The sequence below is a fragment of the Vidua chalybeata genome, chromosome 3, assembly GCF_026979565.1.
Source record: "Vidua chalybeata isolate OUT-0048 chromosome 3, bVidCha1 merged haplotype, whole genome shotgun sequence".
NCBI classification, from domain to species: Eukaryota; Metazoa; Chordata; class Aves; order Passeriformes; family Viduidae; genus Vidua; species Vidua chalybeata.
Genome location: NC_071532.1, coordinates 62,647,613 through 62,667,003, shown reverse-complemented (window position 1 = coordinate 62,667,003; position 19,391 = coordinate 62,647,613). Strand labels below are relative to the sequence as shown.

The window sequence follows — 19,391 nt, the reverse complement described above, 5'->3', positions numbered from 1 at the left end:
GGGGAGGGCATCTCCCCTGCCAGCCCCGGGCCAGGGGAGCATCCTCGGGCGCCGCTCGCCCTGCCTAGCGACCGGGTTCCTCGCTGCCGCCCTGCCCGAGATCCGCACCGACAGCGGCACCGGCGGGGGCGGGCGGTGAGCAGCAGCCGGCAGCCCGCAGCCCCGTTCCCGGCGGGTTTCGGCGCCTCCGCGGACCGGCTGCGGGGATGATGCGGCGCGTTGGACCCCGCGGCGGGGAGGGCGCTATGTCAGAGAGATAACGCGCCTCCGCCAGCAGCCCGGGGGCAGTCTCGGTGCCAGCCCCGCCGGGACCCGGCTGCCTGGGAGCCGCTCGCATCTCGGCGGACGGACTGGCCGCGGCGGCGGGGCCGGGGAGCGGCGGGGCGAGGCCCGGCGCGGCGGGGGAGCGGCGGCCGGCCGTGCCGGGGCACCCCGCCTCCGGGGGCCAAGCGGCCGGGAGGCTGAGGAGCGCAGGCAGCAGAGCCGGGGAGGAGGAGGACGGCAGCGCCATGACTCATTTGCAGGCAGGTCTCTCCCCGGAGACTTTGGAGAAAGCCCGGCTGGAGCTGAACGAGAACCCCGACACCTTGCACCAGGACATCCAGGAGGTGCGGGACATGGTCATCACCCGGCCGGACATCGGCTTCCTCCGCACCGACGATGCCTTCATCCTGCGGTTTCTGCGGGCCAGGAAGTTTCAGCACTTCGAGGCGTTTCGCCTCCTGGCCCAATACTTTGAATATCGCCAGCAGAACCTGGACATGTTTAAGAGCTTCAAGGCCACAGACCCGGGCATCAAGCAAGCGCTGAAGGATGGTTTCCCCGGCGGGCTGGCCAACCTGGACCACTACGGCAGGAAGATCCTCGTCCTTTTTGCTGCCAACTGGGACCAGAGCAGGTAAAAGCAGAGCCACTCGCCCACCTCAACCCCTTCTCCACCCGGGCAATGCGTGGGAAAGCGGTGCCAGAGCAGAGGGAGAGAGGGTGGGCAGCAGGGACACACCCGGCGCTGCTCACAGGGGGCTGGGCAGCAGCCTGGAGGGAGAGAATAAAGAAGAAATACGTTTTGTGGCTTAAGGCCCTTTCAACCAGTTCATCCATTGGGGTGTGAATTTTGGGAGGCAAGTAGACGCTGCTGGAGTTCTCAACTGTCTGCTAGGAGGTTGACACCCTTCTGCCTCCCCTGAGTCGAAGTGAGCTGGCACGTAGATGATGTGCTTATCCCCCAGACAAAGGCTGGTTGCACTCTGGGCTGGTCTTCCTGTTTCAGCACACATAAAGCTGCTCAGGTTCCATGGGAGAAAGTGGGAGATGCTGTGTGTAGAACAGGAGTATCCATCATGGCTTTTGAGCTGAAAAGTTTGCCTGTGCAGGAAGCTGAGACTCTGAATCCTTTCCCTCAGATGAAGAAAGCGCTTCCTGAGCCACCTGAAAATGCCAGGATGAAAGCCTCTGTAACCACTTCTTTCTCCACTCATGCTGCTCCCAATGTCAATTCTCTGCATAATAGGATCCAAATACACAAAGCTTTGATAGCAAATTGAAGACTAGTCTCTAGAACAGTTTCTGTTCTTTGTTTTTTTGGGACTATCTAAGCTGAAGATGCTTTAGTAGGGTGACTCAAGGGCTGTCTCCCATCAAGGCCCTTTTTAGCAATTGGTTTGATATTATGTCACACTGTTTATTCTAAATACATTGTGGGGGTGTCACACTCAGTTTCTTCTGCAGTCTAAAATTATATCCACAAAAATGACTTGATTTCAGTACATTTAAATTCTCTAAAACCTGTGTCTGTAAGCACTGCACTGTTTTCTTTGGCTCCCAACCTGAGTGTAGGTTTAAGATCTGATTTCTCAGTTTTTAGTGAGAAAACTTAGAATCTTGTAAGTTGCCATCCTTATTGCCATCAACATAGTGCTGAGTGCTCAGTGCAGATATCCTCAGCTCAGCTACTTTGAAACTTTGGGGGGACTCAAACAACTGTCAGTGTGGATAGAAAGGACAAAATCTGGGGGAGAGGCATGTTTAAGTTTGCCCTTTAGGTGTTCGTTTAGCTGTCCTCTTGCGGGCTGTGTGGACTGACATCACAGGGAGCATTCCCACCCCTCCCTGCCCCGGCTGGTGTTACAGCTACGGACTCGTCTCTGTCCACAGGGATGCTGGGCCACCTTGGCTTTCCTCTCCTTCAGAAATGCCAGCCACACCCACACTGCCTATGGGACAAGTTTCCTTTCCCTTGTTAAGCCATGAATCAAGTGTTGGGACTAGGAGAAAGCTGTCTGGCCCAAATCAAAACTGCCCACAGCCACGGTAATGACTAGAAAGGGTGGATGAGTATATGTAGAGCTGGGGCCAGCGTCCTTTTTCTGCTTTGCTTTTCTAGCAGATGGAGCATAAAAGCTGAGTGAAGAGCAGTGGTGATGAGGCTAAGGACTCACTGAGTGTGTTTCCATTCCCAGATAAGGACTTTCCTTGTTTCCCACATAAGGACCGGGTCAACTTTTAATTTTAAAAATGACTCCACAAGCTCTCAAAAATCCCTGAAGGAAGAATTAGCAAAGAAACACATGTTTAGGACTTTTATTAGGTTGTATGTCTATGATGAAGAAGTTCCCTTGTTAAAGGTAGCATGACCTACTGTATACTGTTGTTTCTTATTAATGGAAAAATCCTAAAGCTTTGTGTGGCACTTGTCATATTACTTGACTTGATCCTAGTCAAAAGAATACCAAGAATTCAAGTGCAGAGATAAAGTAGCATTTAAAGTAATAATTGCCATTTAGAAAGAATAGGTTTATTTTCTTCTTGATTTTGAAGATGCTTATATTTAAAGTACATGAGCTCAGCTGACACAGCAATTGTGGTTTTTTCATGAACTCCTATTGGTATGATTAATATTATTTATGCCATGACACCAAAGTGGCTGGGGTACACTAGAGTACTTAATGGATGTGTTTGTAATTGGGTGCCTACTGCTTTTGAGCACCTGCATGCTCATGGCATGCTTCTCTGCCCGAGCGAGGGATTTGTTTTCATGCAGACCACTCAGACAAAGCAGAGAGAGCTGAAGCCCAGCTGCGGGGAGTGGCTTGCTCCAAAGCACATGACAAGTCAGTGACACATCTGGGAATGGAGCTAGGTCACTTTCTTTTCTAATTAATTTAGTGCCTTCCATTATCTGATGCTCAGTGGCTGAACCTGGGGAGCATTGTGGAACTTATGCCTGGGCTGCTATGCAATATGTCTCAAGCTTATGCTTCAACTGACTTGAGATCTTGCAGTACATAACCCAGTGTTCCTCTTACAGTAACAATAGGAGGATTACTTATTGAAGCCTGTCTGGTTAGGCTCTCTTTGTGTGCTTCATAAACTAAGTTAATAGAGCACAACAAGCCTCCACTTTTATCCTATACGTGCAAATTAATATGGCCAGGATGTAACAATTAGGAAAAAAAAAGTTCCAATTTGTTATTTAAATGAATGGCAGACATATTAGAGATGATTTATATAGCACTGTCAGCCTATGATTTACATAGTTCCAATTAGAAAGAAAAGTGTAGGAGGCAAAAAATTCCTGTGGTAAAACAAGCCTGTGTACTAGATGTTAAATCATTAAATTAAAGCAGGGCCTGAAAATTGTACCAGATGTCCTGCCATCTGAACAACCCAATCAGACATGTATTTAAAACAAACAAACAAAAAAGGGAAGGTGAAAGATGATGCACTCAGTAGGCCAGCAGTTTTTCTGTGACCCAGGCTAACTCTCCACCCTGTCTTTTCTATGGGGAAAATGAAGGTCAGTGGCATTCCTGCCAGGAAGCTGGATAGCACTCAGGGAGGGATCAACCTTCCCTATTAGCTTCCAGATTGTTGATTCTTAACTACATTTGGTTTGTAGGTGTCTTTGTGCATTTGAAGACTCCCTTTTTCCTAATGTGTCGAGCTGGTGAAGTTCTTTTTCAGTTAATAGTGCACTTAACTTCAGCTCTCAGCTGCAAGGGATCTGTTGTCATGCATGGTCTTGCGTATGCTTCCTGGCACCTGGACACACAGTCCCCAGGAATATCAGTCCATTTTGATGCTATGTGTTTGAAACCTTATTAATTGTATCAGGTTTTTCCCTAGAAAGTGCATTAGAAAAGAAAAATGATACCTAGTTCTGTCAGTGTCACAGTGAGCCAGTCAGCTCACACCATCCTCAGTGAATATGGAAATCCCCTGCACCTATTTACTGCTGATTCTGCTCTTGCATCAGACAGTTTACAGCAGGGCAAAGACGGAGTCCATGGCTTTGCTTTCAAAACTAGGTTTTCACATGCACAACTGCTAGAAACTTTTCCCCCTGTTAAATGAAAATTCAACTTCTGTAGCTATGAGGAGGCTGGTCTGCTCCTCAGCTCACAATAAACAACAGGCAAGATGGCAAGGTATTTTTCAAACTCTGATGGAGGCAGTATGACAAAATAAATAGCAATGCTAACAGTAGTAACATATTAACAGTAAAAAACCCAACTGTTTAGCAGAGTCAGTTTTTGTTTGGAAGTTATATCTTCCAGATGATAACTATTAACTAGTGTAAACACTGTAATTTTTGCTACAGTTACTCCTGCTGACTGATGCTGTTTTATTTTTTCCTAGTTTTCCCCCAGGTATCCCTATCTGCCTATCATAACCTGTATTTGGACTGTAGGGGTTTTGGCTAGGGAGCTTTATGATCAATGTAAAATTTAGATCAGCTGAATCTTCATCTGTGGCTGTGACTGTTAGACACTGGGCTAATATGTGGCATAATGAATGGTATTAAATCGGAATCTTAAAGCTAATCTGGTAAAATACTTGAAACTATTTCTATTTTTTCCTTTGCATTTTTTGTAACAGTGGTGGTGCTTTTTTGTATTTAGAATAAGGTATCCTCAGGGCATGCTGCCACTATTTAAGCAGAATAGCCATAAGAGAACTTTCAATCCCCCATCTTTTCAGCAATCAAATCTGTACCTAGACTGACAAATCAAGGAGATATGAGGCATCATTTCAAACTACTCCTTTGTGTATCTTGAGGGCTCTTGTTTTGGTGAAATTCTAAAAATATTGAGCCAGAACAGTACCTTAGAGATGGGATGATGGCTAAGAAACTTGTCCAGCTTTCTCTTTTAAATCACAGTGACACAAGAGCTCATTTGACAGAAGCCTTTTCTTGTCCAAATGGTGAGGAGCTTAAAATACAGACTGTGCATTCTTTATGTGTTTCAGACCTTCAAGAGACATATGGCTCAAATTCAAGCAAAGGAGACTTACCATTTATCTATTCTAGTTCATATCCTGAGAGGCAGATTCATGCCATTCAATCCTAATTCTCAAAATTACTTCAAATTTCTTTCTTTTATGGAGGAGATGACAAACAGCCATAGAGATAGTAGGGCAACTCTGCTAAATCAGATTATCGGTTATTCAGGGCAAAAGTGAATTGACTGGAACCAGACTCTGGTTAAACAGACGATATGGTTAATGCCACTCATCATCAAGAGCATAAAGTATTGAAAACAGCTGACACAGCTGAGTTTGACATGAGAGATCTGTACCCTGCATTCTCCCTGTCTCTTCTCTTCGTGTTGGCCTGGTGGAGATCACAGTGTATGCATAGAAGAGGATGCGTAGACCACATAACTTAGAGGTAAAGGTGAAAGGTCCTGGTGAAGTATTGCCAAGAGTTGATAGCCATGTCTTCCAGACTGTTTTTCCCAGAAATCCTTGGAAATACGTTGAATCTGTTCATGTCCCACAAAAAAAAAAAAAAAAGGGACATTTCCCTTTTTCCCTTTCTGTAAAAGGGAAATTGCTGCCACTGTTAAATTACAAGACAGTGGGATACTCAGTAAATTGTTTGAGGTCTTGTGTTCTTGACAAATAAAGACCCCTCAAAGTTTCCCTTGAAGGCTGTGTCACTTCTGGGGTAGAAATGGTAACTGTCCCAAAGCATTTGAAAGAATCACTGTCAGTGTAGCTGTTAACTTGTTGTACCTTCTCAGGCTCTATTACTTTCAAGTCAGCCTGAACAAAAAATTTCAAGAGGTAGCAGAATATGTCTTGCACACCAGTAGCTGCTTCAGTCAGTCTTGAACTAGGACTCACATAAAAAAGGAACATTAAGAGTGCATTATATATGTGATAACATATTTCCAGCATTTGTTACTCACATTAATAGCAAGACTAAAAAACTTGTCCAAGTTTTCCATTGAATTAAGCATGGTTCTATAAATAGAAGGCCTTAAATACATTTAAATTAACTGTGAGTTTTTGATTATCCTAGCAATTAGTAATATCTTGCTAGCTACAATATGTCCCATATGAGTCTGTTTAAAAAAGTAAATGCAACTGGATTTAACCATAAATAAATTAGGATTTATTTATTCACAGCCTAACTTCAGGCTGCTACAGAACATGCACTGCAGCCAATTGGGCCCAGCACACCCTACATATCTGACAGCACTGGAGCAAGTCATTAGAAAACTGTTGCCAGGGTAAAATGAGTGGCTTGCTGTTCCTTAAGAACACATTTTTACTTAGCACAGATTGGTAAGAACAAAACAGAACCATCTTTCCCTCTGACTGTACACAATACTATTTTTTTTTTTTTTTTTTTTTTTTTTTTTTTTTTTTTTTTTTTTTTTTTTCCTTCAAAGTAGAAAGGCAGTCAAAGCTGCCTAGGACCAAATATATTTCACACTCACTAGCTTGTCCTATTTTCCTCACTTTTGACTGGTCATGTATCTGTATCGGTATGGAAAGTAATTTCAGTGTGGAACAGAAGTTTCAGCAACAAAATCCAGAGTAATTTTTTGCATCTTCTTTTTATATAGGATTTTGATTTTCCTAAAGTGCAGCTGGGGGTGGAGTGTATTTTATGTCAGAGCCTGTGCATCCTAGTGCTGGCACAAACAGTGGTAGCAGCGAGGTGAAATGTCGGACAACATGGGGCTGGAGTGGATAAAGATGAGTTTTTACACAAATAACTCTGTGCTGTGTGAAAGCTTACGTGCAGTTTCTTCAAATATGTTTTTTTGCTTGAGCTGCTCAGCTGATATTTTCAATACTCAGCGTTTTGCATCACATAGGATTTCATCTATCACACCAGGTTTACATTTCTGGCTTGCCTTAGCACATGTTCAGAGTAAAAGCTGCTTTAAATACTCACTAATGGATTTGTCTTTCTGGTGTTTTGCACTGTACTTAAATAAAGTATTGAAACCAAGAGAAGAGATCCAGTACAGAACGAAGAATAGCTCCTACCTTCAACTAATTGCCCTGAGGTGGGAAGCTTGATTGTTAGTGACATGTCCCCGTGTACTCCTGATGTAGCTTTTTAGACTTTTAAGAATACTTCAGGTACCTCCCTCTGGCAGAAAGTGTTCTTGCTTGCTTTTAGCTGAACCTGTTTTGTGCAGGGTTTCTCTCTTATTTTCAGTGAGTAAACATAAATATTATTGCTATTGTGGACTGTATTTCTTACACTAGCAGACCTACAATTGGAGTTATGGTGGTGGTGAATATGCTACAGATTTGTGGAGACCCAGCCCTGTGACTGTTATCCCTGTGGCAGCTGAAATCCCATTCCCATTGCTGCCTGACAGTTTTCCCGTTGACTTAAATGAATTAAACACATAATCCGGTGTATTTCTGTTTTTGTGTATACATCTTGTTTTGGACACTTAGGTGTACATAAAAAAAGCACTTTTGGGTCAGTCTTGACCTGACTGGCCTCATAAACAAAGAATCTTTATGTCTGATGCACCAGATTTCTTGCAACCTTGTGCAGCTAGGAAGCTGTTAATCCAAGGCATGTGAAGTCTCCTTAAACTCCTTAGGGAGGACATTAGAGTTGTACATCTGGAAATTGGGACCCTTATTCTGGGACTGAATGTAGGGTTCTGCGTTGTGCAACCCTTCTGGAGAATGATATCTTTTGAATGGGACAACCTAAATGTCAGGTAGGGTTGAGGCTAATTTTAGAATTTGAATATTTTTAATGTTTATTCCATTTATGAGCTGTGGTCAAAATTGTCCTCAGTCCAAGGCATTCCAAACTTCCTATAAACCTTAGATCTCAGAAAAGGAAAGCATTAGAAAAGAGTTAAACCTCAGAAAAGTTCAAAGGAGTGAATATGAAAAATTTTATCCCTGTCAATCAAACAAAATTAAAAAAAGTATCTCTAAAATGAAGAGAAGAATTTTGTTTTTACAAAATTATTTTTAATGCTTCCATTAGTGTTTTCTGGGGAAAATACGCTTTCTCCTTTTTTGATCCCTTTCCTATGAATGCATAATTGGGAAGGTCACTGAGTTTTAGTTGGCTAAATAAACAAAGATGGAAAGATGCGAGGAGTCAGCTACAACAGATTAATTTCATTTGTGTTATTTCCTTCTCCAGATATTTTCAAAATACAGTTATGTTCACAACAGAACAGTATACTCATTGTATTAAAGCAAGTTGAATTCAGTAGAATTTAATTTAATTTCTAAGTAGGCACACATGCTCTTTGTTGCATATGCAGAATGGTGAAGAATTCTCTAGGGACTCACAATTTTGAAAACTTCTATTTGATGCCATCATGGGAGACATTTAAAGGGCTTTGCTTAAAAATATCTGTACACTGAATATTTAATTCTTTAATTTCTGGAATATTTGTATTTCTGATATTTTCAGGCTTAACTTTCTAGTGCCTAATTTGATATTGTGGTGTGGACTGGCAAATTTATGTCTGTTTTGGTAACTGTTTATAAAATCCTAAAATGGTTTGGGTTGGAAGGGACCTCAAAGATCATCCAGTTCTAGCTCTCCTGCCATCTGCAGGGGCACCTTCAGTAGATAAACATCTCAAAGGCCTAGTGTGTGTTACCTTCTGCTTTTAAGATCCTTGACTAATCAGCCTTCTGTACTTGTGGATTTAAGAGAAAAAAATTACACAGAGAGTGGGATAAGGAGAGCATGTGGAAATCCCCAATTTATTTGGTAATTTTTAAATACCTATTATTTCATTTCCTTAGAAAAATATAGGAGGAAACTTTGGATCTACACTTCTGGTATTAGTCTCAGGTTTTGGTATCATTATGACTTCAGAAATTTGTGTAGAAGTTCTTATACAGACATGTAATTCCACATAAAGATACTAAGGCAGCTTAGGATACTATGGAAAAGTTCAAATTTGTTTTTGATGTGTTACATATTTGTAGTTTGTTCTGGCTGGCTGATGGTCTATGGGTACATAATCCTGCTCCAGAAGATGAGCTCAATGAGTTAAGCTTTTGAGGATTTCCCAGCTTTAGGCGCTCCTGAGGATACATTTGTGCTCTTTGATTTAAACTTTTGACAAAAGGAGAGTACTCAGAACTTCTCCACTTCTGTGGTTGTTGCTCTTTTCCTAACCAAATCTCCTCTTTGCATTCTCAGGTACACGCTGGTGGACATTCTGCGTGCCATACTTCTTTCTTTAGAAGCCATGATAGAAGATCCTGAGCTGCAAGTCAATGGATTTGTTTTGATTATAGACTGGAGCAACTTCACCTTCAAGCAGGCTTCCAAGCTCACACCAAGCATGCTTAGATTAGCCATAGAGGGCCTTCAGGTACCATTATTATTTTCTTTCCTTTCCTAATTCTTCTTCATTTTGCAGTTTATTACAAATCTAGGTTGATAAAAAAGACTGAAGCAAAACAAAATTCCAACAACTTATGAATAGCAAGGCTATTAACACCTTAACGTGTGGGTGTACAGGCAAGCTGCTTGTGACAAAAGTGTGAACTCAGCTAACTGCAGTAACTCCTGATGTGTAGGCTCCTTCCTTGCTATAGATATGAGGTAATTTTTTTGTCTTTATTCCAAAGTGACTGGCTTTCTGTAAATTCAGAGGGTAGCTTCTGGAACAGGAAGTTAGAAGTAATCAGTTTATGTTGTAATTATGCACAGGGCTAATGAAATAGGGGTTGCTGCTGCCACACCAGGTTGGTTTTTTTTGTTGATTCTTTTGTAGACAGGCTCTACATCATTTGTCATGAAAGTGTGGGGCCCTGTGATTGGACACAGTTAGCTGGGACTATTTATTTACTCAAAGTTCAGCATGTGCTTGGCTATTTTTCTGGGTCAAGATTAATCTGAGCAGCTGCCTCTGGGATTGAGTATGCAGTGATTTAAATTCTTTTAATCTCATTTTAAATGCACTTTACATGGCACAGGCACACTGGTGAAAAGGATACTGCATTACTCGCATCTGTTGCCCATGGTATTTTATTCTTGTTAAAATGAGAAACTAAAATGGTTAAGGTAGTGGTTTTCTACACCAGCCTGAGCTGCCATGTTAAAAATATCTGTAATTCACTCCTGTGTCAGTGTGCCTTGCTTTTAGAAGGACATGTATTCCTCCTCTGTAATGTTTCTATCATATATACATTTTTATTACTCATAAAGCAAAATAACAGCCTTACTTTTGAACTTTTTTCACTGTGATAGTGTGATTTCTGAAGAAACTTGTATAGCAGTAATACTAGAGTTTTAATCTAACTGATGAAATGGGTCAACTAGTATTCAGCCTGCTGTTGCACACAGAAGGGTAGTGACATGAGACAAAGATCTCAGTTCTCATTTTGTTGTGTTTCCCTATGCAACAGTGTGATTTCATCATCTTCACAACTACTTTAGAAGGCAGCAGAGAGACCTGTGCTCTAGAAGTACTGCATTTCCTTTTATTGCTTTCAAAGTTGCTTTCTTTTTTGTGCTTTTTTCAAAGTTAGCCTTTGTTTTCTGCTTTAGAATGTGAGCAAATGCATCAGTAGTCTTTGTTTTCAAATGGTGGTGTTTCTTCTTGGGCATTATTCAGAGATTATTATTTTGAAGAGAGCTGCAGTGAATAATTGCATCTGAAAATATGAGGGGTGACCTACCAAACTTCTGGTGGGCTCTAAGACTCAGCCTTCTCCTGCCATCGATTGGTTCATGACTGAATTGAGGAGAAGTCCTTTGGCTTCCTTAACTTACCCATGCCCCCAGCTTTGTAGTTTCGAATGTTCCAAGTCTGATGGTGGCCAGCACATAGTGGCACCATTTTGTGCCCACTGCCTTCAGTGCTGTTTATTGCAGAGAGGCAAAAGTGGGCGTGAAATACTCCAGAAGAAAGAAGGAAAAGACAATTTAATGACTGCCTTTTATTTTGAAGGAAAATGCATAGCAAAAACATAATTCTGAATGATGTCAAAGTAAAAAGTGCTTAATCAGGTAGAATGAAAAAGAACAAGAAAAACTCTCACACACACTATTTATTTATGATCTTTGTAAATACTTTCTATTTAATCAGAGAAATGAAATTTACTTTGGCTTATAAGATTTAACAGGGCTCAAGATGCTGAACTTTACCATTTGGAGAATTTAAATATTTGTGTTGCTCAGGCAGAAGGGGACAGTGAGAGTGGGATTAGTGACCACTGAATTTGATGTTAACCAAATCCCTTTGCCTCCTGAATGAAATCTACTGAATTTGCCTTATATTTGCTTAGCTTCCATGGTGAGCAGAATACTCATTATGGTATGTACCAAAGACTTTGCAAGCGATGGCATTTTTTGGCTTTTCACAATGGCTTAATGTTTAGGAAATTTCTTTTGAAAGTAAGAGAAGTAAATATACAGTTTTCTACTCTATAGAAGAAGATGAGTTCTGGTATATTCTTTGCATATGTGTTAAAAGGGAGTGTGAAAAGAATCATACCCCAAACTTACCTGTATAAATTAGGAAAACTTCCTAGGTAGCTGTTTCCAGGAAAAGAGACTTTTGATCATGACACTTACAGGACAGTGATTATCTGTAATCTGATGTGAAATTGTAGCATACCTATCCGCAACAGTGCGCTACCAAACAATTGGTGCAGTGTAGGTCAGTGCTGTTTTGTAGGACAAATGGTTTTGCTAGACAAGAAGAAAACTTTATGTGAAGATGGGGGCACTCAGCCAGGACTCTTGATGCTCCAGTCCTAGCTCATACACTGGCTGCGTGCTTTTGGGAAAAAGGAGCAACACTCTTCCTTCCAGATGCTTGTGCCTACAGCACTCCTGTTGCTCCTCATCATTGAGAAGGAGGATTTGCACTTAGAGCTCCTACACCTTCCCCAGTGTGAAGTCAGAAGAAAAGCATTTTTTGAGAGCTGGAACACGTGCCTCGACTTTACGACTTTGTGTTGACTCTCCCTACTGTATTCAATATGTGGATATTTGTGAGTTCCAGTCTTTAGGTGCCCACTTTTCCCCATTCATTGATTTCTGTAGCCAATCACTGATTTTGGCCTTGTGAAGAAGCTCATGGTATTTAGCAGCTGTGTTCCTGAAAGCAGGGACTGTTACAGCATTGTGTGCTTCAATACCTCAGTGCCTGGTAAGGTCTCTTTCAAAAACTTTACAAAATTTTCCCTCCTTCACCAGTAATGGGTTGCAATCTGTCTGCTTCAGCTATTTTTCCCATAGAAGAGAGAACTTCTGAGAGCTCTGAAGAAAACCAGTCCTGAATTTCCATAGACAGTGATGAACTTTGAGCAAAAAACCTAAAATGTATCAGATGGTTTCTGTATAAGGAACAATTAAATTGTCTGTAATTCATCTGGATGGAAGAAAAAAAACTGTAGAGGGAAAGTACAGAAATCTGTAAAACCATAGAAACATTCAGCAGCTTGGAAAAGACCTCAGAGGCTTGGCAAATCCAACCTCCTCCTTAAAACAGGATCCCTGATGAGGTCAGACCGGAATACAAAAAAGACCATGGGTGGCTAGAGAGAGTGGACAAGTAGTAGATGTTGTTTGTTTTTTATATTTTAAGAAATTAGCATCATCAGGTGATGAGGTGGAGGAGGCCTAGCTCTTTGTAAGACACCTTTGTACAACATCTGGGTAACTTGTGGAACTCTGTGCCATGAGGAATTCTGGATGCTCAAATTTTAGCTGTGTTTAGGGAAAACGAAAAGATGAACTGAGGATTGGTAAATAGATAAAAATCAAGTCAAAGTTCAGAATTCCTTAGGCTGTACAAAGTTGGAGATGTGGTGGATGCTGAGTGGAAATATCACATATGTTATTCCAAGTTGTAGCTGCTCTAGGCTCTCTGTTTTGGCCTCTGTTAAGGACAGGATATAAGGCTAGGTGGACTTTTGGTATGGCATGATTAAGTCAAGTTTTGTTTATTCCACTCCTTTCTCCATTCTGAAAACCTGCTTTCTGTTTTACTGCTTCTGGCACTGCCCTGATCCTTGCTACCAAAACACCTAGCTGAGAACTCCTGTGAAGAAAGAGGGAGGAAGTTCTGGGTATGATTATTTTCTTTGTGATAGTCCTCTTTACATAAACCCCTATATGGATTTCTTTTTTTTTTTTTTTTTTTTTAATTATCAACACAGCAATGTTTTCATAAGGCAGGTAAAAACTGTTTCAAAGACTGAAAATTCAATTTGAAAATTATATTGAAAGTTGTAATTATTAACTCTGACAGACAGCTTTGGGGGTAATTATAATTGAGTTTTGCAAAATGGGACACTATAGGTATGCATGAATCACATTAACTGATTAACTGATATTTAGTATTCTAAAACCTGGGCCACTAATTCCTTCTTAAATATTGATTTCTATTTAGTGCATTATAGTAGTTGCGTGCATGACAGACTTTTTTCACGCATGTTTTCACTCGGGCAGGCTGTACATCTCAATGCTTTGTAAAAGTGTGTAGTTGGCTGAATGTGAATGCTTCTCCTCTAGTTAAAAAGCTGCTGGAAAAGAGACGATACACATTTAAATGGGGAGCTGAGCATATGTGTGGACAGTCAGCAATGTTGCAGAAGACAGAAGACTCTTGCTTCTGGGACAGGCGTGTTTGGGAGAAACAGTGACAGTGTTATGGGGGACAAAGCAGGTCTTTTAACTGTGTCCTTTTTTTTTTTTTTTTTTTTTTTTTTGTTACAGAGGAAGGCTTCATACGCTAAAACAAACTCAGTCATGTAAAAATGAAAGCAAACCAGAAAGTTAAATGAAGGCAGCATCCTTGCAGCTGCAATTACTTTCAGAAACATCTTTCACACAGCTGTTCTTGGGAGCTGTAAGAACAATATCCCCAACCAGATTTGCTGCAGCAGTGCAAGGGGGAAGTACCAGACACAGACCATGTACAGTCTGGTGATGAAAGTGACAAGACTTCCTACTCCCATTTTCTTTAAGTGTGAGCTCTATCAGTGTCTTGCAGGGAATCTTGCTGAACATCAGGGTTGGTTCAACAAGGAGACAGAGTGCTTAAATTTTGCCACCTGATTCTGGACTACATCTATTCAACCAGCATGCTACAGTGCCAAGGATTCCTGAGACAGGAACTTCCAGAGCTGAGGATGCTACTGGAAACAGTATCATGACTTCATATAATTACATGGTCACATGCTCCGTGCAGTGCATAATATTGTTAATAATGAGCTGAAGGAACAGTTTGTACTAGCAGTGAGCAGCAGTGCACTGCAAACCTCAAAACAGAGCTTGGAATTGAGCTCTTACTCAATGCTTGAATTCCCTACCATGTTTTGAGAATAGGGTCCTGACACTTTGCATATTGCTTGACAGAATATTAAAAAGTAGCAGAATCAAGCTTTTAATGGGAGCATCTTCCATTTTCAGGAAGTCTAGTAAATAATTTCATTCAGGTTTTTTTTTTTTTTTAAATCAAAGAATTAAGTTGTTTGTAAATGCTAGGCTCCCCTGCACCCAGTACTTCCCAGAGAACAGAGAGACGTGCTTGTAAACAGCATAATTTCATACCAGTTCAACTCATGTTCTGTAGCAACAGCAGTTAAATGAGATCTTTTTCCTAAGAGCTTGTTATTTTCAAGAATTTGCTTACACTTGGTCTTCCTTACTTGTAAAAAGACCATAAAAAGGCTTAGGAGCAATTTACTCTGGAAATAGGGTGGAATGGAAGTGATTGTTATTTCTAGCTCCTCACCTGCTGTCTGGATGGGCTTGACCTGCTGGGTGAGAAAGCTCGACCATAGCTCGAGTTCAGCTACAAACAGGCATGTCTGTATAGACAGCCATTATTCAGTGTGGTCCCAGTTTTTAATCTGTTATCTGAAGACAGAATAATTAATTTCCTTGCTAGATTCTTTTATGATGCTCATAAAAAAAAAAAATTGTTGAATGCCTTTGGACTGTTGATTTATATATTCTCACAAACACACTTTTAAGATTAGAGGATACCATAATCTTTTTTTTTTATTATTATTTTTCTATCCCCAGTTGAGAATAATTTCACTGAAAGATTACTAATAAAGTGTTTTCTAATTTGGGGTGCCCACTGTGACAGGCTATGGTCTGATTTTCAGTCATGGTTTATATATTTGGAGTCCAGCTGACATTTATTTTTGATCAGGAGGATTCAAGACTTGATCTTGAGCACCCAAGCTAGGAGTCTGAATTCTAGCATGGCTAAATTAAGAGCTTCTTATTAGATTCGCTTTGAGTGCACATAGTGCCACGTGGGCTGCCACCTCTGAAACAAATGAGAAGAAGCAGCAAACTAAACTCTCCTTTCCCCCCAAGAAACTCTGCTCTGTGGCGTCTTATTGAAAACTGCAAGGAAGCTTAATGGAGTTAAATATCCACCCTCCAAACACTGCTGCTGGAGCTAGTGGAGTATCTGCCTGCAGTAGGTTGTCATCCTCCATGTGAACGTGAACAAAGACAGACAGAGGGCTCTTTGCCAGTGGTTAGCAGATATTTGCTGTAAGCAAGGCGTGATTAGTTGTGGGGAGCTTGGCTTTTGTTCAGACATTTTGATGGCACAGACTTTTCTGCTCATTCCTCCTGCCCTTTTTGCTCTGAGCAGGCTTTGCCACAGTCCTACTGTTTCCCCAGTTCCTCAACCCACTCCTGCTGACGTTGTCTTACTTTGTACTAGTCTTCACTGATGTGGTTTTTTGTCTCTATTCTGATGGCATCCTCCAAAACCTCAGTCACCACAGATGAGTGCATGACACATTAAGTTCATCTTAGACTCCTTAGGAGATTTCAGCCTTTTGTGATCTCACTGGCCAAATGCTCTCCACATCTGGCTTCCAATGACCTTCAAACTTCCCATCTCCAAATCTTCTTGTAACCAGTGTTCCCATTGCTCTTCATAGCCGTCATGAAAGTAGTGCTGGAGAGCGAGTCCTGGTCTGTTCACATACCAAGTGAGTCCTTTTGACACCAGGCTGTTAAGGGAACTCTCCTTTTAGTTCCTCCCACCAGAGCTGGCCTGCTTGGTACACATGACTTGTTGCTCATGGGGACATGCAGGAGACATTGGAAACTTCTGAGGATGTTACTGGAATGACGTGGCATGATCTAGAAAAAGAAGAATTTTTTTTTAAATCTGATGGTCTCTTCTACTCAACAAATTAGATGTGGTTAGTGTAGAAAGCAATGAAAATGCTCATAATTGACATTTTTCCATCAATTCTGTCAACAGAGAAAAACGTCCAAGTAAAATTATTGCATCTTGAGAGAAGGAAAATAGAAGAGACTTGTACACGAAGGCTGCTTCTTTCTTGAGATTTTGCTGTTTTACTTCTCTTTATCAGGAAACTCAATCTATCTGCATTAACTAAAGAGAGTGACTAAATTGCTCTGATTATGCTCAGAAACTAATACAATACTAAGGTGACACAAACATGAAGGGCTTGTAGCATAAACTCAGTATAGGCAATTAATTCTTGTCACTGTGAATGACTTTCTGTTGTCTCTGGTAGACTACACTTCAGCAACTATATGGTTATAACTATTCCTCAGCTTCAGAATATCTGTTTATTTTTGAAAGTGATTTTTCTCAGTCAAGGTCTAAATATTTCTCTTTTCTTCAGTATCTTAAGGCAAGAAAGGGAATAAATAGTAGTATTCCTTGTAAGGTCACTTAGAAATCAAACTAATTTGTTGTAAATTGTAATGTTAGAGACAGAAGACATGTTTTAAGATCATAGTTCACCTTCCTGCTAAGGCAAGATTATCCTGTGCATTATATTTTCTAGTGCTTCTCACAGTTTAATTTAAAAGCTCGAAGGCAAGTCTGGCACATTCTTTGGAAACCTCTCTAAGACTTCTTGCTCTTCAGATTTCCTCTCGGCATTAGTCCTAATTTTTCTATTTCAAAATGTCAACTCCTATAAAACCCTTTGCTATTTCATTGTGTGCTGTTGGGCCCAAAGCAGGAATTGGTATGTGACTCTCAGTAACCCATAGAAAGGAATTGTTTTGATGCAGTACCTATCTGCAGCAGCAGTGATTTGAATTCAGGACCTCAAGAAGTTCCTCCTGACTTCTTTGGCACTGGAGATGTTGAGATGTGAAAATCAGCAGGATCCTCTTTATTTGGAGAGCCTAAATCTGTTTTTTTTTTTACAATGTTCAATTTACCTGTGTTATCAATCCATTTTATGTACGCATCTTTCATGTTTACCTCAAAAGTACACACTGGATCATTTTGTAATTATTTTTTGAAACCAGTCTAACCTTTCTTTTCCATGATGCCAATAAATTCTCTGTGATCTTACTAGGCTGTGCAGTTGTCTTTATGTTAATGTCTTCTGCACATGCTGCCCATGCATATAGGGCCTCTGCCAGCAAAGTCTTACAGTGCTCAATCCACAAAACAATACAATGTATTTTTTTTTGTGATTTTGGTTTATATTCCTTAGCAAGTGTTCACCTCCTTTGACAATTATTTTTTTATGAATCCAATTTGCCTTTGGTTATAAGCAAAATTTTGACTTTGTTTATAAGTGATTACTGTGCAGGAAGAAAACTGCTGTCATTCACATGTTTAAAAAAACTGTGGGAAACTTCTCTGGGGGCAGCACCATAAAAAATGTGAAATTATATGGCTAGTAAAGGTTTCTCTCATCTCATGTTTCCTAATCATAAAACAATTTAGAAAATTTAATTTTTGTATGTTTCAATAGGCATAGCTGTTTAAATAAGTGATATTTTGGTGGTGATCTAAAGTGGTTTAGGAGCTGAAAGTTTAGATATATAATAAATGAAGAAAATTGTATTTCTGAAGAAAAAAAAAAGGTTCTCATGAATCCTTTATAGCTGTTAGAATCTTTTGGGATAGGGCTTCCTTTTTGAGAAGAGCTGGATTTCAACCCTTGGCCACTTCCACCTGTGAAAACATTATCTGGAAGGAGAAGCTGATTCTGCTGTGATTCAGGGGAGGGCAAATTATTTGACTGAAAGTATAGATTAAATAGTATAGTATAAATTTAGAGCACTGCATCTTCTGGCTGAAGGCCACCGTACAAAGTATGAAGAACCCAGGGCAAATCATCAAGTACTGGTAGTCCTCCAGCATTCTCAGAAAGTCTTTGCAAGGTACAGCCAGTCCTCTGACATCTGCAGTGGATCTTTCTTCTCTTTATGCAGAAGCCCCATGGATTGTGCTCCAGACACAGTGAGTGCACGTAGAAACCTGGAGCATTCAGTAATTTAAGTGCAGTTATAAACCCAGCCTTTGCAATAGGGGTTTTCAACCTGCAGAAGAGTATATGGTGAAAATGTAGATTCATTTTGTGAGGAGATGGAAAATGTTTTGAAGGATAGTGCTTAACAGAGGGGAAAAAGAGGACACTGAGTATGTCAGGAGAAGACAGGATAATTATGAAAGGCTAGACCAAGGTGTTGGGCAGAAGACAGACCTAAAAACTGCCCTTCACTTTAGTTTTTGAAATGTTTAAAAGTAGACAATTATATCTCCTATTTTATGGTTGTTATCAATCTCATTGACTAAAATGTCATCTCTAAAACAAATTTTTAAAAGCTGTACTGACGTGCCATTGGAAAATAAAGATTAACATTTTTGAAATCAAAGCTGTCACACATCTGCTGCAGTAACTGACCTTTAGCATAGCACCAGATATTATCATTCCCCTCTAGTTTTAGTCAATGAGCACACCACCATTACATGGTGACTTTGACAGGCACCAAGCATGCCTTGAGACTGTGTTCTTCCTCAAATTCTTAATTCATTTTCCAGAAGAATTACATGGGTTAACTGCATACCTCCAGCAACACGTTTCCATTATGAGGGGATGCAGTTAAATAGTTGTGATTGATGAGGGATTATGTATCAGTGAGAAGCTGCCTGAGCCTCTTAACCACTTATTTTCTCATCCTTTATTTTTCAGTGGTTTGGAGATGTAGAACTGCAAGCAAGGTTTGACATATGTTTTGGGCATTAGCTGGGATCCATTGGGTCATGCTTTTCAAAGTGTTTTGTTAGGAATATTGAACAATTGATTTTCTCTGGAAAACGCTAGGACATCTTCATACCATTGCTATCAGTATGATCCAATTCTGT

The 19,391-nt window shown here is 40.6% G+C and overlaps 1 protein-coding gene across 1 annotated transcript in view; it reads left to right on the top strand.

Moving 5' to 3' along the window:
- Positions 1 to 411: 411 nt before the first annotated feature.
- The window catches only part of CLVS2 (clavesin 2), a 54,939-nt gene continuing 35,959 nt past the window's right edge, over positions 412 to 19,391 (top strand). The window contains exons 1-2 of the mRNA XM_053939176.1: positions 412 to 898; positions 9,446 to 9,620. Of these exons, the coding sequence (XP_053795151.1) occupies positions 510 to 898; positions 9,446 to 9,620 (564 nt within the window). The 5' untranslated portion in view covers positions 412 to 509. The remainder of the gene's footprint in view (positions 899 to 9,445; positions 9,621 to 19,391) is intronic.